Source organism: Saimiri boliviensis, chromosome 11 (assembly GCF_048565385.1).
Source record: "Saimiri boliviensis isolate mSaiBol1 chromosome 11, mSaiBol1.pri, whole genome shotgun sequence".
NCBI lineage: Eukaryota > Metazoa > Chordata > Mammalia > Primates > Cebidae > Saimiri > Saimiri boliviensis.
The window spans coordinates 6,703,338-6,730,606 of NC_133459.1; the positions used below are offsets into that span (position 1 = coordinate 6,703,338).

The 27,269-nt window shown below is 40.8% G+C and overlaps 1 protein-coding gene across 9 annotated transcripts in view; it reads left to right on the forward strand.

The window, feature by feature from the left end:
• Positions 1-27,269, forward strand: part of PER3 (period circadian regulator 3) — a 69,447-nt gene that overhangs the window by 33,119 nt on the left and 9,059 nt on the right. For 6 of the 9 annotated variants that reach the window (XR_005580831.2, XM_039474332.2, XM_039474336.2 and 3 more), the window contains 8 exons: positions 3,042-3,177; positions 3,891-4,015; positions 4,248-4,421; positions 10,428-10,658; positions 11,363-12,057; positions 14,051-14,324; positions 20,272-20,455; positions 21,628-21,778. Coding sequence is in view for 8 of the 9 variants with exons in the window: in XM_039474332.2 (XP_039330266.1) it covers positions 3,042-3,177; positions 3,891-4,015; positions 4,248-4,421; positions 10,428-10,658; positions 11,363-12,057; positions 14,051-14,324; positions 20,272-20,455; positions 21,628-21,778 (1,970 nt within the window). In the remaining variant the exon portion in view is untranslated. The remainder of the gene's footprint in view (positions 1-3,041; positions 3,178-3,890; positions 4,016-4,247; positions 4,422-10,427; positions 10,659-11,362; positions 12,058-14,050; positions 14,325-20,271; positions 20,456-21,627; positions 21,779-27,269) is intronic. The other 3 variants (XM_039474334.2, XM_039474337.2, XM_039474335.2) reach the window with 1 other exon arrangement.

Below are 27,269 nucleotides of genomic sequence, written 5' to 3' on the forward strand. Positions count from 1 at the left end.
TACCATCACACATGAGTGAAAATAGCTAAATATTTTTTTTAAAAAATTGACAGTACCAAGTGTTGGCAAGGATGCAGAGTGACTGGAACACTCACCTATTGCTGGAGGTAATGCCAAACTGTCTAGCCACTTTGGGAAGGTTCGACGTTCCCCATAAAGTCAGACATACTCTTACCACATAACTTAGCAATTCCATTCTTAGTGATTTACCCAACTGAAATAGAAACAAGTTCACACAAAAACCTGTATGTGAATATTACACTGTTACTCGCCAAACACAAACAACCCAAATGTCATCAGCAGGAGAATGGATAAGCTGTATACATCCACACAGTGAAATGCTACTCAGCAGTGAAGAGAAGGAACTTGATTCACAGAGCGTTGCAGACAGAAATCTTAAGTACATTTTGTTAAGTGAAAGAAGGCAGAACCAAAAAGTTACATATTGTACAGTTCCATTCTGGAAAAGCATTCTTTCTGGAATGCTCTGGATCTGGAAAACGGATCAGTATTTACTATGGCTGGGTGGAAGAGGAGTTGACTACAGAGGGACATTTTTAAGTCATAGAAGTGTTCTTTTGGTTACTGTGGTGTTGGATGCACAACTTGCTTTGCATATGCCAAAACCCACAGATTCGTGCACTTCATCTCACCCCAAAACGCAGAGAGCACCTAGGATGAGATGCGGGCTTTGACAGGTGAATCCGAATGCAGTACAGATGATCGGCCTAAACATACGGAAGGGATGGGGAAGAATGGAGCTCTGTAGCTTTGGAAAACAGTGCTGCAGCTGGATCTCCTAGGGCTAATACAAAATTGTGAATGTGTACAAACACTGTGCTTCAGTTGGTGTATTCGTTTCCCACCAGAGTACAGGTTAGCAGTTCTAAAGCGACTTTATACTAGGGTTGAACAAATCATGGAGGCTGCTATAGGTAACGATAATCAGACTCCTAAGTATCAGAGGAAAGCCACACAACCGAATGGAAGGAACTCCATGGTGCTGGATTGGCGCTCACGGTTTCAGTATGGACTCATGCCCCTTTTGTTTACATACAGAGGGATGGATAGACACAGGTTAGTGTATACTATGTCAAATAAAAAAAATGAAGAATAAAACAGGTGGTTCAGGCAAAGATGATCAAGGAATGAAACTACAGGTGAAAGGTTAATGGGGAACTTAAACTTTCATTAGAAGGTGGAAGTTTAAAAGAAACAGAATACTTGTGTGATCTCAAAGCACTCCTCCAAAACTTAGCTATTATCACCTTGTAAACTAGTGACTTTACACGGGACAAACAAACCTGAGAGACACCACCTTAACCAATGACCAAGGTAACAAAACATATTAACATCATGTGCCCTGGGATGAGGCCCTAGGAAGGACACTGTACCCCAAATGCCTCACCTTGACCTAATCATGATAAAGTGTCAGAGAAACTCCAGTCGAAGGGCATCCCGCTAAAGTTCTGACCTCTGCTCTCCAGCAGACCCTGAAGGCAAAAGCAACATCAAGTAGTAAACCAATGAAATCCAAAGAAGGCCTGGATTCCAGTTAGTAGAATGGTTCCACTGTTCATTTCCTAGTTCAGGTCATTTTATTATGGTTGTATACCACGGTAATGATGGAAGCTGGGTGGTGGGCATATAGGAACTCTGTTGTACTATTTTTGCAACTCTTCCAGTTTATTTCAAAATTAAAAGTTAAAAATAATTAATGAGGCCAGGCACGGTGGCTCATGCCTGTAATCCCAGCACTTTGGGAGGCCAAGGCGGGCAGATCACAAGGTCAGAAGTTTGAGACCAGCCTGACCAACATAGTGAAACCCAGTCTCTACTAAAAATAGAAAAGCTAGCTGGGCACGGTGGCAGGCGCCTATAATCCCAGCTCCTCGGGAAGCTGAGGCAGGAAAATCTCTTGAACCCAGGAGGTAGAGGCTGCAGTGAGTCGAGATCACGCCACTGCGTGCACTCCAGTCTGGGCAACAGAGCAAGGCTGTCTCAAGAAAAAAAAAAAAAGTTAATGAGTGTAAGGTAATATAGTCATTTTTCCATAATACCCTCTGAAAATAGAGAAGACTCTTCCAAGCCAGCTAAAAATGACGAGCGTCTAAACCTTCTTAAAAAACCTCTCAATAGTACTTGACATAATTAGTTACTCTATCCTTAAGAAAGTTTTCATTCTTGGTCGCTGGGTAACTGAACCTTGCAGGGTTTCCTGTGATCTAACTGCCCTTTTTCAGTCTCCTTTGTGGGATAATTGTCCTTAACAGGAGGTTTTTAGTGCTTAAGCCTAGAGGTTTTTTTGGTTTTTTCCTTTTTTGAGACAGTCTCGCTCTGTCACCAGGCACCAGGCTGGAGTGCAGTGGCGCAATCTCGGCTCACTGCAACCAAGCCTGGAGGTTTTTTTCTTCTCTCTGTACCTGTGCTATCTACAATGATGGCCACTTGCCACATTTGGCAATTTAAATTCAAATTCAATACAATTAAAGTTTAGTTTCTCAGTTGTTCTAGCCACATTCCAAGTGCTCAATAGGTACGTTAGTGGCTACCATACTAATCAGCACAAATAATAGTTCCGTCGGTCATCACGGAAGGTTCTGTCAGGCACAGGTTCCATGTGGGAGACGCTGTGTACTTCACCCAGCAACATGTAAGACACACAGGTCTGCCCAGATTCCACCCTTAGTAATTGCCAGGGTCGATCAGTTGTACAGGTAGTGTCAGCTCAGCATTGGAAAGTTCCTCATCAACCTTTAACCTATGGTTTCATTCCTTGATCATCTTTGCTGGAAACTTTTGTTTCACTCCGTATTTTTTTAAATACAGTTGTAGCCATTCTATGTATAATATGCTCTGCACCTTAGTTTGTTCACATTGGATATCAGTGCATTTTAGATCTGCACTCATTATTCATAGCTGAATAATATCCTATTGATACATATATGATAAAGTGCCATGATTTAATTTTGCTAAGAAAGTATATGTTTTTAATTACATGCTGAGTACTTTTAATCGCACATTGCTTTATTCTGTTTCAGGTGACTATACGGCCTGTACTTCCTTCCACCAAACACTGAAAAATAATAGCACGTACACTGAGCCTCACGAGGATTGGAGGAACGAAGAGCACAGCCCGTCCTATCAGCAGATTAACTGTATCGACAATGTCATCAGGTATGAGACCACAGTTCTGATACTATGTTAGTCTTCTCCAAAAGCATATGCTGTCACTGTAGACGCTTCACAGAATTTTTAATAGCTGCTCTGACTTGGGTTTTCACTATAAATCAGTAGATATTTATGGAGTGCCTAACACATACAGTTCATAATACACTGAACATTACGGAAGGCACAAAAAGCTAGAAGATGCATCCCTTCTTTGAAGGAACTGTGGTACAGTTGAGAAGACAAGACCTAATTTTGTCAAAATTAAATGGTGTAAGGCAAGCTTGTCTAACCTGTGGCCAGGCCACATGTGGCCCAGGACAGCTTTGAATACAGCCGAACGCAAGTTCTTAAACTTTCTTAAAACATTATGAGATTTGTTTTTTTGTTTTTTGGGTTTTTTGTTGTTTTTTTTTTTTTAGCCCATCAGCTATCATTAGTATTAGTATATTTTATGTGTGGCCCAAGACAACTGTTCTTCCAATGTGGCCCAGGGAAGCCAAAAGATTGGACACCCATGGTGTAAGAGATGAAGGTTAATTCAAGACCACAGTAAAAGAAATACTACAATCCAGTGATTGAGGCTGGGATGGTCAGGGAAGACTTTATCAAGAAGAAAGTACAAACTACCCCAAACAGAACTGGCATGAGAAAAGCAAAGAGATGGGAAATGGCACAGTTAGGGAACAGGTAAGAATATGTGGCCTAATTATGTTGTACAGATACCTAAAGAGCTACAATATTCCAGCTTTGAAAAGAAAGTGTATCTCCTGTACAAATACAACTTCTTCATCCTCAGAAGAAGACAAACAGAACCACAAAGTGGATGATGTCCAAGCCTTACAAGGTAACAAGAATGCCCCTCAGAGTTAAATTAAAAGAATTGTAAATGTATCCTTCCTATTTCTTTTTAATGTCTTATCTTTATTTTGTTGTAAAGATAAAATTCTGGTTTCATGTTACTGCTCTATGGCCAGTAAGGTTTAATTTCTCAGTTACAAACTTTTGTAAACTGGGTCTTGGGTAAATTTCTTGTTGGGAATTTTTCTTTTCACTGTCAGTTTCTCTTACATCACCAGCTGGTTTGCAAATCCCAGCCATACCCAAGCCAGAAATGCCAACAAATGGATGGTCCACAGACGCAGGAGGAGGAGCTCCACAGATCCTGTCCACGACAGTGCTGAGCTTGGGGTCGGGCATGAGCCAGTGTGGTTACAGCAGCACCACTGTCCATGTCCCACCCCCAGAGACAGGTACCACACTCACCTCTGACTTTGAAAACATACTCAACTTAACTACATTGTGATGAGAAAACAAAAGTCATGAATACCATTTGCTCAGTTACAACTTCTAAATTACACATATGTTTTTCTTTCTTTAATTCAGTTAAAGGATTTCTGGAAACGTTGTCATCTTTATGTCAGTTACATATTTTGGACCTTATTTGTCAGTTATGTTATTTGTCAATGAAATCAGTTGACACATATAAAGCACTTAATATAGTACCTAGTAGGTAGGTAGTACTCAATTGGTGTTAGTCATTATTAATGCAGTTATTAATGGGACTGTGTTAGGTTACCTTGTTGCTGACTTTTAAAGAATGGGCCCGCGTAGCCGGGCGCAGTGGCTCAAGCCTGTAATCCCAGCACTTTGGGAGGCTGAGGCGGGTGGATCACAACGTCGAGAGATCGAGACCATCCTGGTCAACATGGTGAAACCCCGTCTCTACTAAAAATACAAAAAAATTAGCTGGGCATGGTGGTGCGTGCCTGTAATCCCAGCTACTCAGGAGGCTGAGGCAGGAGAATTGCCTGAACCCAGGAGGCGGAGGTTGAGGTGAGCCGAGATCGTGCCATTGCACTCCAGCCTGGGTAACAAGAGCGAAACTCCGTCTCAAAAAAAAAAAAAAAAAAAAAAAAAAAAAAAAAAGAATGGGCCTGCATTTCACCATCCTGTGTAGTTGTGATGAGCTTAGTCACATATATATTCAGATTTTTGTATTCATGTGATAGCAATGCATAGAGTACTTTTAAAACTCTTATTTAACACCATAATTACTTGGTAAATTATTCTCCTGGCTTCTTTTTATTACTCTTTATTGCCACCTGTCCTTTTGACTTTTTCATTGCTCATAATAATTTGGGTAGATGAAGGAATAGTGACAAATATGTTAAATTGGGTTTTCACATGATCTCTACTTTATCTTTCCTAGTCCTCAACGGCATATCAGCTAATATGCATTGAGCCATTTCCATGTGCCACTGTCTGCTCTTAGTCCTTCATTGGAATGATCTCATTAAATCTTTCCAACAATTTGTGAGATGGAGAGCGTGGTACTGACAGGAGAAGTGTTGGATTGGTGGGGAAAGACCAAAGAGTATTATGTTTCTAATTAGTCAAAAGTAGAGTTTCACTGGACCTGAACTAGCCCCTCCAGACAGGAGCATATGCACATTTTTAATATTCTGCGTTCCTGTGTGGCCATGTAGCTGTTCACAGTACAGCCCATACAGGAAGGGAGGGTCTCACTCAATAGGGAAAGCTTTTTGGGGGCTGGGCGCAGTGGCTCACGCCTGTAATCCCAGCACTTTGGGAGGCTGAGGCAGGTGGATAACAAGGTCAGGAGATCGAGACCATCTTGGCCAACATGGTGGAACCCCGCTTCTACTAAAAATACAAAAAATAAAAATAAAAGCTCTTTTTTGACTCTGCCACCCTGCTTTCTTTACTCTGCTTTTATATTACCGTTTTTCATGAATTTATACTAAAGTCCATGTGCTTTAGGCAATTTTTACTGATATTAGTTTCTCCTGATCTTAAATCAGCCTCAACATCTACAGGGCCACATCTTTATTTCATGGAGAAAAGGCAGAATCACAGCCCAGATGTTCTTTAAAAATTATGTCTTTTGCTTTCTGAAAAGCTCATATTCATTCTCTCAGCTACATTCTGGCTCTAATGAGTTATGACTGAGGACCATGATCACAAATGTATTCCCTTACAAGTTAATATCTTCATTTTATGTGTGGAACAATTAAGGCACAAATAGGTAACGTAACTTAACTTGCCCAGTATCATATAGCCCATGAGTAGTAGAGTAGGGAATTGATTATTGACCATTAGTCTCCAGGAGTCATTGCCATTGTAGATATTTTGAACCTAAAGCAGGATCTAATGAAGATGGAATGTAGGCCAGCCACAGTGGCTCACTTCGGGAGACCGAGGCAGGCAGATCACCTGAGGTCAGGAATTTGAAACCAGCCTGGGCAACTTGGTGAGACCCTGTCTGCAAAAAAATTAATTTTTTTTTTTTGAGTCAGAGTCTCACTCTGTCATCCAAGCTGGAGTGCAGTGGTGCAATCTCAGCTCACTGCAGCCTCCGCCTCCAAGGTTCAAGCGATTCCACTCCCTCAGTCTCCCAAGTAGCTGGGATTACAGGTGCCTGCCACCACACCCAGTTAATTTTTGTATTTTTAATAGAGACAGGGTTTTACTATGTTGGCCAGGCTGGTCTTGAATTCCTGACCTCAGGTGATCTGCCTGCCTCGGCCTCCCAAAGTGCTGGGACTACAGGCGTGATCCATTGCACCCAGCCCTAAAATAATTTTTTAAAAGATGGTATATGAGGTACAGTGGCTAAAAAGCCAATCAATAAAATGAAATTTTGAAATATACTCGAAAAAGAAGGGCAGGAAAGGAGGATAAACAAAAAAGAAGCAGAGAGAACAAAGCAAGCAACAAGAGTAGCTCTAAATCCAGCTCTGTCAGTAATGACATAAAATTGACTTCGCACTTCAATTAAAAGGCCAAAATTGGACCAAGCATAGTGGTTCACACCTGTAATCTCAGGGACTCGGGAGGCTGAGAAAGAAAGAAGACTGCTTGAGGCCAGGAGTTTGAGACCAGCCTGGCCAATATAGTGAAACCCCATCTCTACAAAAAAAATTTTAAGTTAGCCAGGTGTGGTGACCCACACCTGTAGTCCCAGCTACTTGGGAGGCAGGGGCAGGAGGATCAGTTGAGCCTAGCTTGAGCCCATCTTGAGTTCAGTGCTATAGTGAGCTCTGATCACATTACTGTACTCCAGCCTGAGTGACAAAGCAAGACCCTGTCTCTAAAAATAAGTAAATACAAAAAGGCAAAAATTCTCAACACAGCTTTTAAACAAATCAAGACCTAACTATACGTCCTCTGCAAAGTACAATTAAAATTCACAAATGGGTTCAAAGTAAATGAATGGAAAAAGATGTGCAAGTCAAACAATAAGCATAAGAAGGCTGCAGTGCCTTATTAATGTGTGCAGGGTAGATTTCAGGACAGTCATTTCATAATGACACAGCAGTCAGTTGAGGAAGACGTAACAGTCATAAATGTCTATTCACTAATAACAGAGCTTTGAAAGCTCTGAAGCAAAAATGTGGAAATAGACTTTCCATAATTCTATTTGGAAAATCATACAGTCCCTCTCTCCAATTGATAAAAATATAGAGAGAAAAAATAAGTAAAGAAACATGATCTTTGCAGCACTATCAACCACCTTAATCTAATTGAGACTTAGAGAACATGAGACCCAGTAACTGCATAATACACAGTCTTCAAGCACACACAATATGTTCACTGAGAAATAAGACATGTTGGGCTGTACTGTGTCTCAGATTTAAAGGGATTGATGGTGTGGTGTGTAAACTGTGGTGTTCTCTGGCTAGTGAATTAAATTACAAATCAGTATATTTAGACCCAAATATTTAGAAGTCAGACAACACATTTCTAAACCTATGATTCAAAAAAGAAATCACAAAGAAAATTAGAAAATATTTCCAAATCACTGATACTGAGAGTATAGCATACTGAAATGTGTGGGATACAGCTAAAAACGGGGCATGTAAGATCAGTAGCTTTAAAATGCTGTTAGAGAAGAGATGTCTCAAATCAGTGATCTGAAGTTACAGTTTAAAAAGTTAGCCAAAGAAGAGTGAAGGAAGTCCAAGGTGGAATGAAGAAAATAACAAAGATAAAAGCAAAAGCCAACAATGGAAAACAGACAATAGAGGAATGTAAAGCTAAAAGTTGGTTCTTTGAAAAGATGAACAAAATTGATAAAACCCTTATCCCAGTACAGAGTAGTCTTAGTTCATGTGGCTGTACAGTAAGTCTTGAAATCAGCTAGTATAAATCCTTCACCTTGATTCTTTTTCAAGATTGCTTTGAATATGCTAGGTCTTTTGTCTGCATAAATTGTAGACTCAGTTTCTCACTATGTTTATTCCTTATTATGGGGTTATATTTTCCTGCTTCTTTGTATGCCTGGTGATTTTTTTTTTTTAATTGGAGGCCAGATGCTGGGAATGGGTACCACATATTTTTGTATTCCTATAAATATTCTTGATCTTTATTCTGGGCCGCAGTTACGTTACCTGGAAACAGATTGATCCTTTAAGGTTTTGCTTTTTAAATTTGTTAGGCAGGACGAACAGTGTGTAGTCTAGGCCTGTTTTTTCTCTGCTGCCAAGGCAAGACCCTCCTGAGTGCTCCATGTGGTGCCTCAGGAGTGAGGAGATTGTCTAGTCTGGCGGATGGGAGCCGGCACTGTTCTGCAGCTTGTGTGAGCTTCGGCTCTTGTTCCTGCTGTTCCTTTCAGGTGGTTTTTTCTTCCCATGAATGCCTTGGAAAGTCCTTGGAAACCCTCCAGGCTGTGCGCTGGGGCAGCCCTCAGGCTCACCTCCCTTGTTTCTTATCCTTGGGGGTCACTTTCCTTCGGTGTCTGAAACCTACTGCTTTATATATTTTGGCCTTTTTGTTTTTGTTTTTTTTTTAAATCTCAGACAGGAAGGTAAGTTTGGTCCCTGTTACTCCAACTTGGCTAGAATTGAAGCCCCTGTGGTGTTACAGGCCACTTCCAGGTGTGGACTGGGGCCAAACCACCTGGATACTGCACCACAGAGGTGGGCCAGCATGGATGTCCACCTCCACAGTGTCCACCACAAAATCTTTTCTTCTTAGAAGAAGTAATCAACCCCAAAATATATGTAACTGTTCTATATCAATAAAAGAAAATTTAATGTACAACTATTCTGTATCAATAATAAATAGTTAAATAACCATATAAAAAAGAGGCAACCCAAAATCCATCCATAGATGCTCACTTTAGTAAACTGGTATGCATATAAAATGGAATTCCACAGCAGTGCAGAAGTATGAGACAACTGTTGAGGCATTGATAAAGTTCTCCAAGGGATACTGTAAAGGGAAAAAGGTATGTTGGTGGCTAATGGACCTATGTGCCTTTGGGTAAAGATGGGGCCAGGGAGGAAGATAATCTATATTCACACTTGTTCATATGTAATAAAGAAACTGGAAGGGCCAGGTGCAGTGGCTTATGCTTCTAATCCCGGCACTTTGGGAGGCCGAGGTGGGTGGATCACCTGAGGTCAAGAGTTCGAGACCAGCCTGGCCAACATGGTGAAAACCCCATCTTTACTAAAACTACAAAATTAACCAGGCATGGTGGCATGAGTCTGTAATCACAGCTACTTGGGAAGCTGAGGCAGGAGAATCACTTGAACTCAGGAAGCGGAGGTTGCAGTGAGCCGAGTTAGCACCATTGCACTCCAGCCTGGGCAATAAGAGCGACACTCCATCTCAAACAAAATATTAAATAGATAAATACAAAACTTAGCCAGGTATGGTGGTACACGCCTATAGTCCCAGCTACTGGGGAGGCTGAGGCAGAATCACTTGAACCCCCAGGGAGGTTGCAGTGAGCCGAGATCGCGCCACTGCACTCCAGCCTAGCAACAGAGCGAGACTTCACTCCAGCAGAATGGTCTTCTGCAAGGGAAACGAACGAGAACTAGACAGAGCGTGGACAGGGGTGAGGAGAATTTCCTACATGTCATTTTTAATACTTGCTGATTTTTGAACCACATGAATATATTACCTATTTAAAAAATAAATTCAAAGATAAAAAGAAATTTTGAAGAATTCAGGGAGAGAGAAAAATGTTTACAATAAAAGCAAGATTTAAATAAATGTGTGCATATTGATTATTACAACTGTGAAATGTGTGTGCATTTGTGCAAAAAATATAAAGGAAGACAGAAAATCAAGAATTTCTGTGCTGGGCTAATGAAGTTTTTGGTATTCCCGCAGTTACAATAGTGTTTGTAAAAATGTTAACTGAAAGGCAGTTAACAAAGTAAAATAAATAAATACAAATAATTGATAGAAATTAAAATTAAATATATCTTCTTCCACCTCAGCCAGGGATGCCACCCTCATGTGTGAGCCCTGGACCCTGAACATGCAGCCAGCCTCTTTGACCTCAGAAGAATTTCAACACGTGGGGCTCACTGCGGCTGTTCTGTCGGCACACACCCAGAAGGAAGAGCAGAATTATGTTGATAAATTCCGAGAAAAGATCCTGTCATCACCCTACAGCTCCTATCTTCAGCAAGAAAGCAGGAGCAAAGCCAAATATTCATATTTTCAAGGTAGGTGTGTTTTTAAAAATAAATGCCATTGGCCAGGCATGGTGGCACATGCCTGTAATCCCAGCACTTTGGGAGGCTGAGGCAGGCGGATCAAGAGATCAAGACCATCCTGGCCAACATGGTGAAACCCTGTCTCTACTAAAATAAAAAAATTAACGGGGCGTGGTGGCGGGCGCCTGTAGTCCCAGCTACTTGGGAAGCTAAGGCAGGAGATTCACTTGAACCTGAGAGGTGGAGGCTGTGGTGAGCTGAGATCCGGCCACTGCTCTTCAGCCTGGTGACAGGGAGACTCCGTCTCCAAAATAAATAAATGCCATCAATCTACGTCGATGTTATAAATTATATCTAAGGACTTGGAGATAAGGAGTGAACAATAGGAGTTTTACTTGTAAGAAACTGATGGGGAGATGCTGAAACAATCTATTTATATCAACAATTTCTCTAGGCTCTTTCTTAGATCCTATATCTGAGAAACTGTTTTTTCATGAGAAACTGATCGAGAGATGCTGAAATAAGTTTACTCGATAGCAATGATTTTTACCCGGAATTTTGTTCATCTTTTTTAGAGCCACTTTTTGCCATTCTGGTAGTATTGGCAAATGGGCATTCCTTTCTCAACTATTTATAAAGTATCTGTAAATGGCATCCTTCTCTTCTTTTTGGGTTTAATTTTCCATAATTTGCTTCTACCTTTATCCTTCCAGGAGATTCGTCTTCCAAGCAGACTCGGTCGGCCGGCTGCAGGAAAGGGAAGCACAAGCGGAAGAAGCTGCTGGAGCCACCGGCCAGCAGCAGCTCGAACACAGGCTCCGGTCCCCGCAGGGGAGCGCATCTGAACGCACTGCCCTGCTGCCCCTCCGCGGCCTCTTCTCCGCACTCCTCAGGCCCGACCTTCCCACCTGCCGCCATGGTACCCAGCCAGGCCCCCTGTCTCGTCCCGGCGTTTCCGCTCCCAGCCGTGACCTGTCCCGGAAGAGAATATGCCGCCCCCGGAAGTGCGCCGGAAGTCCTGCTTGGGCCGTCCGCGTCCAAGGACCTGCAGACTTGCCCAGCTTTCCTTTCTCCTTACTTGGCTACTTTTATGACGGTTTTCCTGCCTGACCCCTCTGTCTGCTCTCTGTTGTCGCCGTCGTTCTTTCCACGTCCATTCCTGGGGGTGACAGCCTCTTCTGCAATATCACCCTCCATGTCGGCCATGACTCCAAACCTGGACCCACCCCCTTCAGTCACCAACCAAAGGAGAGAGGAGGAAAAGTGGGAGGCACAAAGCGAGGGGCACCCATTCATTTCCTCCAGGAGCAGCTCGCCCTTGCAGTTAAACTTACTTCAGGAAGAGATGCCCAGACCCTCTGAATCTCCAGATGAGATAAGAAGGAACAGGTGCCCACAAGCTGAGTATGTAAGTGATGCTCATTTTCAACACTCAAGTGACAAAGTAAATAACTTTACTAAAGTTAAGGTGCTTGCGCTGGGACTCAGCGCTGACATCCTCAGTGGGTAATCCGCATGACTACTGTGAGTGGGCCTGTTAGCCTAATGATGTGTAAACACGAAACACAAATGCCTGGCTGTTTGGAAAGTAGACATGAAAGAATCGTCTATATTCTGGATTCTTACTTTGTGAGGTTTTTCCCAAAGTGCTTCTTTCAAGTTTTCATGTGAACTGGATTCCCTCCACTTTTTAAAATTCGATCCAGGTATTACCCTTAAGTGTTCATTGCCTATAATATATATTTGCTTACCTACAACTGGGCTTATGGTCTGGTAAGATGGGAATAAGCCATACTGACAATTTATCGATTGTACTTCTTCATGCACAGTCACGGGACAACAGGTGTGTATAAAGCAGTAGCAGCTACTTTATTTGTATTATCAGTAGAGAAGGCAGTTTATAGTTTCACACTTAAACATGTAATTTTTTTAAAAGTCAAAAGTTTTTTTGGTCTGCTTCCTTTAACTTTTCATCCCTTTACCTAGAAAGCCATTCTCAGGTTTATTTAGCAGGTTAAACTTTGGAATCTGACCTTCCTGTATAGAATCCAAGGCAAGTGTGAATATTTACACGAATTTTTCTTTGACCTTCAAGGTATAATACCCTCCTTTAACAGATATTCAAAATCTGTGATCCAAATCAGGAAAATATGCTCACTTTTGCAAGCCTAGTATTAGTGTACTTGCTAAAAATCTAAGGCAAGGGAATGTATGACAGTGAATAAAACCTGGGCTATCGAGTAAGACATGGATTCAAACCCCAGCTCTGTCACTAGTTAGGTAGATTCGCTTAGACAAGTTATTTCACCTTTCTTTGCTTCTGTTTCCTTATTAGGAAAATGAAAAGGTGAATCCCTCATAGCTTACTCTGACGGCTAAATGATGTAGTATTTATGTAGTACTTCTCCCCATGCAGTAGGCGCTCCTAGAAAGCTGGAAGTTTGTTTTGTTCATTATTATATTCCTAGTGTTTGACACAGTGCTTAGAACATATAAAATGTTCAATATGTATTTGCTGAGTAACAAAAAAAACCTGTGCGGTGCCTGGCACGTAGTAGGTACTGAGAAAGTAGTACTGCCTTCATATCACTTACAAAGGAACTTATTCTTAGAGCTAGGCTGGAAAGCTTTTACTTCTTACTTATATATATAAATTTTATTCCCTTTAACATATGAAGTTGAAGATCTGCCAGTTACGGTAGTCTCCCTTACCCAGGGGATATGTTTCAGACCCTGGTGGATGCTGGGAACCACGGATAGTTCTGAACCCTATATACTGTGTGTTTTTCCTTTAAATACTATACATAACTATGGTAAAGTTTCATTTATAAATTAAGAACAGTAAGAGTTTAACAGCAGTGACTAATAATAATAGGACAGTTATAGCAATATACTCATCACAGTTTCACGGATAGAAGATTCATTCTTCCTAAGATTTTAGCACCCTCAGCATACGGGTTTTTTCCTTTCCTTCTTGAGAACTTTCACCTTTTCACTTAAATGAAGCACTTTATGACTTATCTTTAGCATATCCCAATTGCGGGCATCATTACTCTTGCACTTTGGGGCCATTATTAAGTAAAGTGTTGCTTGAACACAAGCACTACAATACCACCGCAGTAGATCTGATAACCAAGACGACTACTGAGCGACTAACAGGTGGGTGGCACATGCAGTGTGGAGGGAAGCAGTGAGGCAGCTGAGGACTTCATGACACTACTGAGAATGGCTCACAATTTTAAACTTAGGAACTGTTTCTGGAATTTTCCCTTTACTGTTTTTGGACCTCGGTTGGCCACAGGTAACTGAAGCTATAGAAAGCAAAACCATCAATAAAGGAGGACTACTGTATTTTGTGGTAAGAAGATTAAAGTTTCTTTTCATGTGCCCTTACTTTCTAGCAGTGTGTTATAGGCAACAGTAGCAGTGAGGGCAGTCCTGCTACTACCCCCACACTGTCCACGGGATCACCTCCCAGGGAGACTCCATCGCATCCTACTGCCGGCGTGCTGTCCCCAGGGTCACCTCCCAGGGAAACTCCATCACGTCCTACTGCCAGCGTGCTGTCCCCAGGGTCACCTCCCAGGGAGACTCCATCGCATCCTACTGCCGGCGTGCTGTCCCGAGGGTCACCTCCCAGGGAGACTCCATCCAGAACTGGTTCTTCAGCATCAGGTAGTGGATCAGGACAATCAATGTTTCAAACTCCATTCACTGTGTGATGAGCTCTCACTGTGTACCCCAGGCACTGATGTGGAAGTACAGCAGGATTTTTTATTTTTTACTTTTTTCTTTTTGTCAAAAAAAAAATGAGGGCCTGTTTACACACAATAAAATTCACCGATTTTAGGAGTACAAACAAGAATTCTGACAGATGTGCACCTTCGTGTAAGCACCACCACAATCACCATATAGAACATTTCTGTCACCCCAGAAAGTTCTGTGACCCTCACCAGTCAGTCTCTGCACTGACCTTTGGTCTCCTGGCAGGTACTGGTTTGCTTTCTTTGAAACACTTTAGTTTGCTTTCTCTGTAATTTATGTATTGAATCAGACAGTATGCCGTCTTCCGTATTAGGATTCTTTCAGTTAGCATGATGCTGTTGAAACGAGAGACACCCCCTGTGGCCTTTAAAGCTTAGATCTGTGATCCGTTTTGAGTTAATTTTTGTGTATGGTATGAGGAAGGGTCAATATACTTTCTTTACATTGGGATATCTAATTATTCCTGCCCTGTTTGTTTAAAGGATGAATCCTTCCCCCATTAAATTGCCTTGACACCTTTGTTGAAAATCACTTGACCATATATGTGTGGGTCTATTTCTGGACTCTCTTTTCTGTTCCACTGATCTGTATGGCCAGCTTTAGGCCAATACCACACTTTGGAGTAATGTAACTTTCAAGTAAGTCTTGAAGTCTGGTGAAGTAAGTCCCTCAACTTAATTCTTCTTTCAAAATGATTTTGAATATTTTAGATCCTTTGTCCATATAAATTACAGATTCCATTTCTCAGTTTCTAAAAAAAAGTCTTCTGGTGTTTTGATTGAAATTGTGTTGAATCTATAGATGATCCGTTTTCAAAGAATTATCTTCCTAATGATATTGAGTATTTTGATCCACAAGTAGGATTTCTCTATTTAGGTCTTTACCTCTTCTCAGCAATGTTTTATAGTTTTCAGCCTGCAACTCTTAGACATATTTTGCTAAATTTATCTCTTAAGGATTTTATAATTGTTGATGCTATTGTAAATGGCTTCTAAAATTTTCAGTTTGCAATTGTTTGTTGTTAACATATAGAAATTTAGTCAAATTGTGTATTTTTAACTTACATTCTGCAGTCTTGCTAAACTCCTTTATTAGTTTTAGCAGCTCTTTTGTAGATTCTGCAGAACTTTTCTACACCGTCTTTATTATCTGCAAATAGAGTTTTACTTCTTTTTTTCCATCTGTATGCCTTTATTTGTCTTGTCTCATTGAACTGGCTAGGATCCCCAGCGAAGTGTTTAATAAAAATAGGAACGTAGACACTTTTGCCTGGTTCAGAGTCTTAAGGGGAAAGCAGTTAGTGTTTCATCATTAAGTATGATGTTAAATGTAAGTTTTCCTTGAATGCCCTTATCAGATGGAGGAAGTTCTCTTCTACTGCTGCCCTGCTGAGATGCCTTTTCTGCATCTGTTGAGATATTCATGTGGTTTTCCTCCCGTCTTCTATTACTGTGGTGAATTACCTCCATTTTCTGACAATAAATTAACCTTGCATTTGGTCATGCTCTTTTATCCTTTTTTATATGTTGTTGGATTATCTTTCTAATATTTTGTTACACATTATTGCATCTCTGTGCAGAATATTGGTCCATTTCCTTTCTTTACTTATAATGTCTTTGTTTGGTATCGGTAATTCTGGCCTCAAAATTGAGCTAGGAACTATTCTTTGCTATTCTGTTTTCTGGAAGAGTTTGTGTTGAACTGTTGCTACTTATTTGTATGTTTGGTAGAATTTACCAGTGAATCTTTCTGGGCCCGGAGTTTTCTCAGTGAGAAGGATTTTAATAACAAATTTAAATTCTCTAATAGATATAGGTCTTATCAGGTTATCAGTTTCTTAGTGATCTTTGGTAATTTGTATCTTCTAAAAAAATGTATCTATTTCATCTAATTTGTTGAGTGTATTGGCATAAAGTTTTAATAATATTCCCTTTTCTTTTTAATGTCTGTGGGTTTTATAGTAATGTACCTCTCTTACTGCTGGTATTCGTATTTTTTCCTGATCAATCTGACTGTATGTTTATCAATTTTAATAACTTTTCAAAGAAGCAACTTTTGATCTCAGTGGATTTTTTTTTCCTTTTTTTTTTTTTGGTGGTGGTGGGGGGTTATTTTATTGATTTATGCTCTAATTTTTTTTCTTGAGACGGAGTCTCGCACTGCTGCCTGGGCTAGAGTGCAGTGATCTCGGCTCACTGCAGCCTTCACCTTCCGGGTTCAAGTGATTCTCCTGCCTCAGCCTCCTGAGTAGCTGGGATTACAGGTGCCCACCACCATGCCTGGTTAATTTTTTTTATCTTTAGTAGAGATGGGGTTTCCCCATGATTTGCCCACCTCAGCCTCAAAGTGCTGGGATTACAGGCATGAGCCACCACATCTGGCCTATGCTCTAATTTTTATTACTACTTTTCTGTTTATTTTGGATTTTATTTGTTCTTTTTCTCATTTCTTAGGGTAGAAGCTTAGATCACTGAATTAAGGTTTTTCTCCCCCAATATAAACATTTAATATTACTGAATGCTCTAACCATCATTACATCCCTCAAATTTTGGTATGTTATATTTTTATTTTCATTCAGCTTAAATAGGTTTTTTTTTTTTTTTTTTTTTTTTTTTTTTTTTTTTTTTTTGAGCCAAGGTCTCACGTGACTTCCCAGGCTGGAGTGCAGTGGTATGATCCCAGCTCACTGCAGCCTCAAACTCCTGGGCCCAACAACCCTCTGGCCTTCAGCTTCCTGAGTAGTTGGGACTGCAGGCATATGCCACTGGGCCTGGCCAGTCTAAAATATTTCTAATTTCACTTGTATTTTCTTCTTTGATCTTTGAGTTATTTAGAAAGGCTTGATTTCCTAATATGTGGAGACTTTTTAGATATTTTTATTTTATTAATTTCAATTTAAATGTGGTCAGATAACTTTTTTTGTATTTGTAAATTTACTGAGACATTGTGTTTTGGTCCATCTTGATGAATGTTTCATGTGCATTTGAACAGAGTATGTGTTCTGCTATTGTTGAGTCATGTGTTCTATAAATGTAAATTAGATAAAGTTGGTTGATGACACGGATCCAACCTTCTCTATTCTAACTGATTTTCTATCTGTTTTACAAGTTATTATGATACAGCTCTTATATGTCCAGCTGTAATTGTGGATATCTCTATTTTTTCTTATAGTGCAATGAGTATTTGCTTCATGTATTTTGAAGGTCTTTTATTAGGTGTATATACACTGAAGGTGATTACATCCTCTTGATGAATTGATCTTTTTTTTTTATTTTTGAGACGGAGTCCCACTCTGTTGTCAGGCCCAAGTGCTGTGGCACAATCTCGGCTCACTGCAACCTCTGCCTTCCAGGTTAAAGCGACTCTCCTAGCTCAGCCTCCCAAGTAGCTGGGATTACAGGTGCATGCCACCACGCCCAGCTAATTTTTGTGTTTTTGGTAGACACGGGGTTTCACCATGTTTGCCAGGATGGTCTCAATCTCTTGACCTTGTGATCTGCCCGCCTTGGCCTCCCAGAGTGCTGGGATTACAGGCGTGAGCCACCGCAGCCGGCCGAATTGATCTCTTTATCCGGAAATATGTCTTGCTTTGAAGTCTGCTTTGTCTCGTATCAGTGTTTCCAGTCCAGCTTTGTTTTGATTAGTGTTTACATGGTATTTTGTTTTTCATCTCTTTACTTTTAGCTTCTCCGTGTCTTTATATTTAGAGTGAGTCTCTTGTAACCACCACGGAGTTGGGTATTGCTTTTGATCCATATGATGATCTCGGCCTTTTACTGCAGTGCTTGCTTAGGCTGTTTACATTTAACGTGACTATTAACATGGTTAGGTTTAAGTCCAATCTTTTGTCTTGCTGCGATTTCGGTTGATCTCATCTGCCCTTTCTTTTTGTTCCTCCCACTTTTTTTTTTTTCTTTTTTGCCTTTTGGGTTAATTGTGTGTTGGCTTTTCAAGTATACCAATTTTTTTTTTTAAGTTTTTGCTCTAGGATTTACTTTTTTTTAATTTTTATTTTTTCTTGAAGACTGAGTCTCGCTCTGAGTCGGGCTGGAGTGCAGTGGCGTGATCTCGGCTCACTGCAGCCTCTGCCTCCCAGGTTCAAGCTGTTCTCCTGCCTTGCCTCAGCTTCCCAGTTAGCCAGTCCTATAGACATGTGCCACCACACCCAGCTGATTGTTTTGTATTTTTAGTGGAGACAGTGTTTCACCGTGTTGACCAGGCTGGTCTCAAGCTTCTGACCTCCGGTGATCTGCCCACCTCAGCTTCCCAAAGTGCTGGGATTACAGGCATGAGCCACCATGCCCAGCCTGCTCTAGGATTTACAGCGTACATCTTTTATTTACCACAGTTTACCTTCAAATATTATACCTATTGTGTCGCTTTATGTATTAGAACCTTAAAACGGAGTACTTCCATTTCCCCCTTGTCTTTGGTGCTATTTTTGTCATCCTTTTAACATGTGTAAAAAAAAGCCCACAATAACATTGTTATTATTTTTGCTTTAAACGGTAACAACCTTTTAAAGTCTTCTTGTGTGGGTTTTTTGTTGTGGTGGTGGTGGTTTTTTTTGACACAGGGTCTCACTCTGTTACCCAGGCTAAAGTGCGCTGGTGCAGTCATAGCTCACTGTAGCCTCAAATGCCTGGGCACAAGCAATCCTTCAGCCTCAGCCTCCGGAGTAGGTAGGACTACAGGCACACACCACCACACTCAGCTGATTTTTTATTTTTATGGAGGTGGGATCTCACTATGTTGCCCAGGCTGGTTTTGGACTCGTGGCCTCAAGCAGTGGTCTCATCTTGGCTTCCCAAAGTGTCAGGATTACAGGTGTAAGCCACCATGCCCAACCTAAAGATATTTTTTAATGAGGAAAATTTTTTATTGCGTTTACCCATATATTTAGTTTTTTTAAAAAAATTAGACAAATCTTTTTGTTTTGTATTTTTAATTCCTTCAGAGTCAAGGAGAAGGATCTAGAAGAGTCAAATGCAAGATAGGAAAGGAATGATCCTAAGGCTTCATAAGCAGCAATCAAAGTGTGGTCTTTGGGGTGAAGTTTCTCTCTTGTGACAGGAGGAAGGGGAGGAGGGAGCACATATATGATTAATTGTGTATGTTTGGTATCATGAAGCTGAGCAGTTTGCTTTCTGATGCCTTCTTTTTTCTTCGTAAAATAGGTGAGAGTGAGGGAGGAAATAGAGAAGTTGAAAATAATCATTGCTGGGGTAGATTAGTGCATTGACCAGAGAATGGTAGCAGGATTCCCAGGCATTTTGATGGTCCATTTGAGGTTGGTGGTGATGAATTTATTGTAGAAACACTGGACCCCGTATGTGAGTTTTTCCATGCATTTGCCTAAACTTTGGTTTAGGTAAGAACAAAGTCAATAATTGGCTTTATTGGAGTTGGCATTTTGACAGTTACGAAAAGTCAGAGGGAAAAAGGAGTCTAAGGTATTGCAAGGTGTGTTACTGAATGGCGAACTGAGGACTTAGCCTGAATAGTGAAGGAACTCCCGGAAGACTCAGATAAATTTATAGTTGAAATAATTGAACAAGCCAATGAGAAAGGGAAGCTGAGATGTTAATGATTTTGGAGATGGAACAGTTACAGGTGATGACAGAGGACAATGTGTGTGGCCTTGAGAGTGATAGCTCGTTAGCAATGGAAAAAGAGATCTTGGGAAGACCAGAGAACCAGGAGGCTGTTCACAGGGAGGAGGATGTTTCCTGGAAATAACGGTTGGGCTGGCAGATGAGGAGGACTGTATGAAGCAAGAGTCTTTGAAGAATGAGAACCAGCTTGGCAAATCAGTCAGACAGGTCTTTTCTAATTATTTGTTGTTGATTTTTGACAGGAAGCAGCGACTGCAGTATATACTTTACTAGTAGTGCTTATTCTTCTGAAATCCCCCAAAATGGGCAGCAATCTCAGGATGTACAGAAAAAAGAAATATTTCCCAGTGTCACCGAAGAGTCCATCTGGAGAATGATACAGCAGACACCTGAGTGCATTCTCATGACGTATCAGGTACCTGAGAGGTAAGAAAGCACTTTAAAAGACCCACTTTTTATATTTTCATGGTTTCTTTTTTTCTTTTTTGAGATGGAGTCTCAGTCACCCAGGCTGGAGTGCAGTGGCACAATCTCGGCTCGCTACAACCTCTCCCTCCCAGTTTCAAGCAATCTCCTGCCTCAGCCTCCTGAGTAGCTGGGATTACAGGCACACACCACCACACCTGGCTAATTTTTGCATTTTTAGTAGAGATGGGGTTTTTGGTTTTCCTTTTTTTCTTTGAAACAGAGTCTCTGTCGCCCAGACTGGAGTGCAGTGGCGCGATCTCAGCTCACTGCTACCTCCGCCTCCCCGATTCAAGCGGTTCTCCTGCCTCAGCCTCCTGAGTAGTTGGAATTACAGGCATACACCACCATATCTGGGTAGTTTTTTGTATTTTTAGTAGAGATGGGGTTTCACCATGTTGTTCAGGTTGGTCTCAAACTCCTGGCCTCAAGTGATTCACCCACTTCAGCCTCCCAAAGTGCTGGGATTACAGGCGTGAGCCACTGCACCTGGCCGAGACAGGGTTTCATCATGTTGGCCAGGCTGGTCTTGAACCACTGACCTCATGTGATCCACCCGCCTCAGCCTCCCAAAGTGCTGGGATTGCAGGTGTGAGCCACTGCGCCCAACTTGTGGTTTATTAATGTGTTTTTAAAGACAAAATAATGTTTAAATGTTTTATAACTTCCCTTTGAAAAATGTATTTTCAAATTTATTCATTTGAAATCAAATGATGAATGATTTCTTAAAATAAGGATGGCAGTGATAATGCCACCTATATTGAGATCTAGACTAAGCAAAGCTTACACATCATGAGACAAGGAAACAAAGTCTGTGCTTTCCACGATGGCACACAAGTACAAGAACTTTTTCGTTTTAGATTCTTGATTTTTTTTTTTCCTTGTTCTGAAAGAAAACAGCTAAGGGAAATCTCTTTCTTCCATACACCTCATTAAAACATCATACATATAGTTTCCACCAAGAAAAAAGTCTACCTACTTGACAAGGAAATGCTCTAGTTATTTTTTAATTGTACGCCTCATATGTTAGAAATGTAAGGCGTATTACCAACCAAAAAGAAATGATATTGCTAGATGACATGGTAAGAACCCTGTGTCTGATTCAGCACTCTTATGATTCTGTTTGTTTTCAGAGTTAAAGAAGTTGTACTAAAAGAAGACCTAGAAAGGCTAGAGAGTATGAAGCAGCAGCAGCCCCAGTTTTCTCATGGGCAACAGGAGGAGCTGGCCAAGGTGTATAATTGGATTCAAAGCCAGGCTATCCCTCAGGAAATTGACGTTCAAGTAAGCACAGTAATAATGGCTGTCATCTACTCGCGTGTTTTTAACAGCTAGTGGTTTTCATGTAAGCCGCGCTTTTGCATGATCCCACTACAAACTTTAATCTTCACAGTTTACCTCTGTGGTAGGTGTTGTTATTTTCTCTTTGCCAGTAAGCAACAAGTAAGGTGTACACAGGTTAAATAATTAGTACAAGGTCATGCAGTTCCTAGGGTTTTGAACACAGATCTTTTTGCATCCAAGTGGTTTTTTGCTTCCACCAGCTAAAAGTTGGGAGACAACAAAGAGTCAAAACACCTGCGTTGATGTGTGATTGGGTGCCTTTGCCATGTGACTTGTTATGTATTTCAGATATGTCTGCATGTCTTAAAAGAGTTAAAAAAAAGATGTAAGATTCACACCAGAGGTAATATTCATGCCAAGCAGAAACTTTAATGGGACCTAAGTGTCTTTTTGCTGTTATGAGATCTTCTCAATGAGATCATTTGTGAATACCCTGAACCAGTAAAGCTTTGATTTAACACTGGTTCCAACCAGTGTTGGTAGCAGCTGTGGTAATGGTAGAGATGGTTGTACTAGTAATGAGGTCTTTATTCCCACAAGTATCAAGTTATGGGAGGTTGAAGAGTCAAAATAAAAACAATAGCAAATAGGCCTAGCCCAGTGGCTCACGTCTGTAATCCCAGCACTTTGGGCAGCCAAGGCGAGAGGATCAGGAGTTGGAGACCACGCTGGGCAGCACAGCCAAACCTCGTCTCTAATAAAAATCCAAAAAAGTAGACGGTGTGGTGGCTTGCACCTATAGTCCCAACTACTCAGGAGGCTGAGGCAGGAGGATCACCTGAGCCTGGGAAATTGAGGCTACGGTAAGCTATGATGTCACCACTGCACTCTAGCCAGTCTCAAAAAAGAAAAAGAGTTTGTGTGTGTGTGTGTGTGTGTGTGTGTGTGTGTGTGTGTGTGTGTGTTGTGTGTAAAAATATTTAAAAACGAGAATAAAGTTAGGTGTTTTTAAAAGATGTGATATTAAGGCTTACAAAGTAAGCAAAACAATGAAATCCTATTCCCCCCTTCTTAAAAATTAACACTTTTTTATTGTGGTGTAATACACATAACATAAAATTTACCTTCTGAACTATTTTTATGTATATAATTTGGTAATATTAATTATTTTCACATGCAACAATCACCACTATCCATCTCCAGAACACTCTTCATTTTGCAAAACTGAAACTCTACCCATTCAACAATAATTTCCCCCACTTTTACACTGTTGGTGGGAGTATAAATTAGTTCGGCCATCATGGAAGACTGTGTGGCAATTCCTCAAGGATCTAGAAATGGAAATTCCATGTGACTGAGCAATCCCATTACTGGGTATATACCCAAAGGATTATAAATCATTCTGTCATAAAGACACATGCACACATATGTTCGATGGGATGCTGTTCACGATAGCAAAGACCTGGAACGAACCCAAATGCCCATTGATGATAGACTGGACAAAAAAATTTGGCACATATATACCATACGCAGCCATAAAAAACGATGAATTCGTGTCCTTTGTAGAGACATGGATGAACCTAGAAACCATCATTCTCAGCAAACTGACACAAGAACAGAAAACCAAACACCGCATGTTTTCACTCATAGGCGTGTGATGAGCAATGAAAGCTCTTGGGCACAAGAAGGGAACAGCGCTTACAGGGCTAGGTTGGGGGATGAAGGGGAGGGACAGTGGGGTAAGGCGGGGAGGATGGAGGGGGTAGCACCAGAAGACATGCCTGACGTAGGCAACGGGTGGGTGGGGAGATGGAGACGACAAACCACCATGGCATACGTGTACCTGTGCAGCAGTGCTGCGGGATGCAGGACATGCGCATGTACCCAGGGCCCAAAAACAGTTAAAAAAAATAAATAACTTCCCCTTTCCTCCTTCTCCCAACCCTTTACAACCACGGGTCTACTTTCTCTTTTTGCTTTTTTTTTTTTTTTTTCCTTTTGAGACAGAGTCTTGTTCTCTGGCCCACACTGGAGTGCAGTGGCATGTTTTTTGGCTTACTGCAACCTCTGCCCCCAGGTTCAAGCAATTCTCCTGCCTCAGCCTCCAGAGTAGCTGGGATTGCAGGTGCACACCACCATGCCCAGCTAATTTTTCTAGAGACAGGGTTTCACCATGTTGGCCAGGCTGGTCTCAAAGTCCTGACCTCACGTGATCCACCTGCCTGAGCCTCCCAAAGTGCTGGGATTACAGGCGAGAGACGTATGAACTTGACTACTCTACACACCTTATGAGTGGAATCATACATTATTTGTCTTGTTATAACTCTCTCTTGGTTACTATTTGCATGTAATATCTTTTTACATCCTTTCAACTTATTTGTGTCTGCATCTAAAGTGAGTAAATAGCATATATCTGAATGGTGCTTTAAAAAATTTGTTCTGTCAGTCTCTTTTGATTGGTGAATTTAGCCCATTTACATTTAAAGTAATTACTGGTAAAGAAGGGCTTACTTGTGTCACTTTGCTATTTGTTTTCTATGTGCCTTAAATGTTTTTTTCCCCTCATTTCCTGTATTAGTGTCATCTTTTGTGTTTAGGTGGTTTCTTGAAGTGAAATGTAATGCCCTGCTCTTTTCCTGTTGTGTATATTGTGTAGCTATTTTCTTTGTGATAACCATGGGGATTACATTCAGCATTCTAACATTATATCACTCCAGTTTGAATTTATAAACAGCTCAACTTTGATAACCTACAAAAACTCTGCTTCTATAGAGTTCCATCTCCATCTTCTTTCAGTTACCGAAGGTATAAAATTAGGTATTTGTACATTGTGCTTCCAAAAATATAATCATTTTTATGCATTAATCTATTATATAGACATCAGAATATGGGATTACAAATCAAAGTTAAAATAATACTAGCTTGTATAGACTAGGTTTCTTTGAATGTATTAGTTTCTTAAAAACAAAAAGTGGAATTATACATCACTGTTGCAATAATAATATTTACCTTCACTGGAATCTTTATTTTTTCATACAGCTTCAAGTTACTGTCGGTGTCCTTTCATTTCAACCCTGAAGGACTCCTCTTAGCATATCTTGGATGATAAGTCTAGTGGTATCAAACTCCATTGGCTTTTGTTTATCTGGAAATGTCTTCACTTCTCCCTTACTTTTGAAGATCAGTATGGCCAGACAAAGGATTTCTTAGTTGACAGGTTTTTTTTCTTTAAGCACTTTGAATACAATGGGCCACTGCCTTCTAAGATATCTGCTGATAACCTTGTCAAGAATCTTCTGCATGTGACGAGTTGCTTTTCCCTTGCTGCTTTTAAGATTCTCTTTGTTTTTGACTTCATGCTATTTAATTACAGTGTGTCTCAGTGTGGATCTCTGATTCTGAGTACATCCTAGTTGGAGTTCATTTAGCTCTTGGATGTTTGTATTCATGTCTTTCATCAAATCTGGGGAGTTTCCAGCCCCCCCCCCTTTTTTTTTTTTTTTTTAAATAATCTTTCTGCCTCTTTCTCTTTTTTTTTCCTCTGGGACCTCCATAGTGCATAAGTTGGTCCACTTGATGGTATCCCACATGTCCTCCAGGCTCTGTTGACTTTTCTTCAGTGTTTTTTCTTTTTGTTTCTCAGACTTGACAATTTCAATTGTCCTGTCTTCATACACAGATTCTTCCTTCTGCCTGCTCACATCTGCTTTTGAATCCCTCTAGTGAATTTTTTATTTCAGTTTTGTACTTTTTATTTACAGAATTTCTTTCTGGCTTCTTTTTAGGTTTTCTGTCTCTTTATTGATATTTCCATTTGTTTATACATTGTTTTCTTGATTTTTCTCCATGCCTTTCTTTAATTCTTTCTTTTTTTTTTATTGCATTTTAGGTTTTGGGGTACATGTGATGAACATGCAAGATTGTTGCATAGGTACACACATAGCAGTGGGTTTGCTGCCTTCCGTCCCCTCACCTGTATCTGTCATTTCTCCCCATGCTATCTCTTCCCACCTCTCCACCCTCCCGCCCCTCCCCCATTTCCTCCCAACGGATCCCAGTGTGTAATGCTCCCCTCCCTGTGTCCATGTGTTCTCATTGTTCAACACCCGCCTATGAGTGAGAATATATGGTGTTTGATTTTCTGCTCTTGTGTCAGTTTGCTGAGAATGATGGTTTCCAGGTTCATCCATGTCCCTACAAAGGACGTGAACTCATCGTTTTTGATGGCTGCGTAATATTCCATGGTGTATATGTACCACATTTTCCCTATCCAGTCTATCATCGTTGGGCATTTGGGTTGGTTCCAGGTCTTTGCTGTTGTAAACAGTGCTGCAATGAACATTCGTGTGCACGTGTCCTTGTAGTAGAATGATTTATAATCCTTTGGATATATACCCAGTAATGGGATTGCTGGGTCAAATGGGATTTCTATTTTTAGGTCCTTGAGGAATCGCCACACTGTCTTCCACAATGGTTGAATTAATTTACATTCCCACCAACAGTGTAAAAGTGTTCCTATTTCTCCACGTCCTCTCCAGCATCTGTTGTTTCCCGATTTTTTAATGATCGCCATTCTAACTGGTGTGAGATGGTATCTCAGTGTGGTTTTGATTGGCATTTCTCTGATGACCAGTGATGATGAGCATTTTTTCATATGTTTGTTGGCCTCCTGTATGTCTTCTTTTGTAAAGTATCTGTTCATATCCTTCGCCCATTTATGAATGGGCTTGTTTGTTTTTTTCTTGTAGATCTGCTTTAGTTCTTTGTAAATTCTGGATATCAGCCCCTTGTCAGATGGGTAGGCTGCAAAAATTTTTTCCCATTCTTTTGGTTGCCGATTCACTCTACTGACTGTTTCTTTTGCCGTGCAGAAGCTGTGGAGTTTGATTAGGTCCCATTTGTCTATTTTGGCTTTTGTTGCCATTGCTTTTGGCGTTTCGGTCATGAAGTCCTTGCCTACACCTATGTCCTGAATGGTTTTGCCTAGATTTTCTTCTAAGGTTTTTATGGTATTAGGTCTGATGTTTAAGTCTTTAATCCATCTGGAGTTAATTTTGGTGTAAGGTGTCAGGAAGGGGTCCTGTTTCTGCTTTCTGCACATGGCTAGCCAGTTTTCCCAACACCATTTATTAAACAGGGAGTCCTTTCCCCATTGCTTGTTTTTGTCAGGTTTGTCGAAGATCAGATGGTTGTAGGTATGTTGTATTTCCTCTGAGGCCTCTGTTCTGTTCCATTGGTCTATATCTCTGTTTTGGTACCAGTACCATGCTGTTTTGATTACTGTAGCCTTGTAGTATAGTTTGAAGTCCGGTAGTGTGATGCCTCCTGCTTTGTTCTTTTTGCTTAGAATTGACTTGGCTATGCGGGCTCTCTTTTGGTTCCATATGAAGTTTAAGGTGGTTATTTCCAGTTCTGTGAAGAAGGTCATTGGTAGCTTGATGGGGAATAGCGTTGAATCTGTAAATTACTTTGGGCAGTATGGCCATTTTCA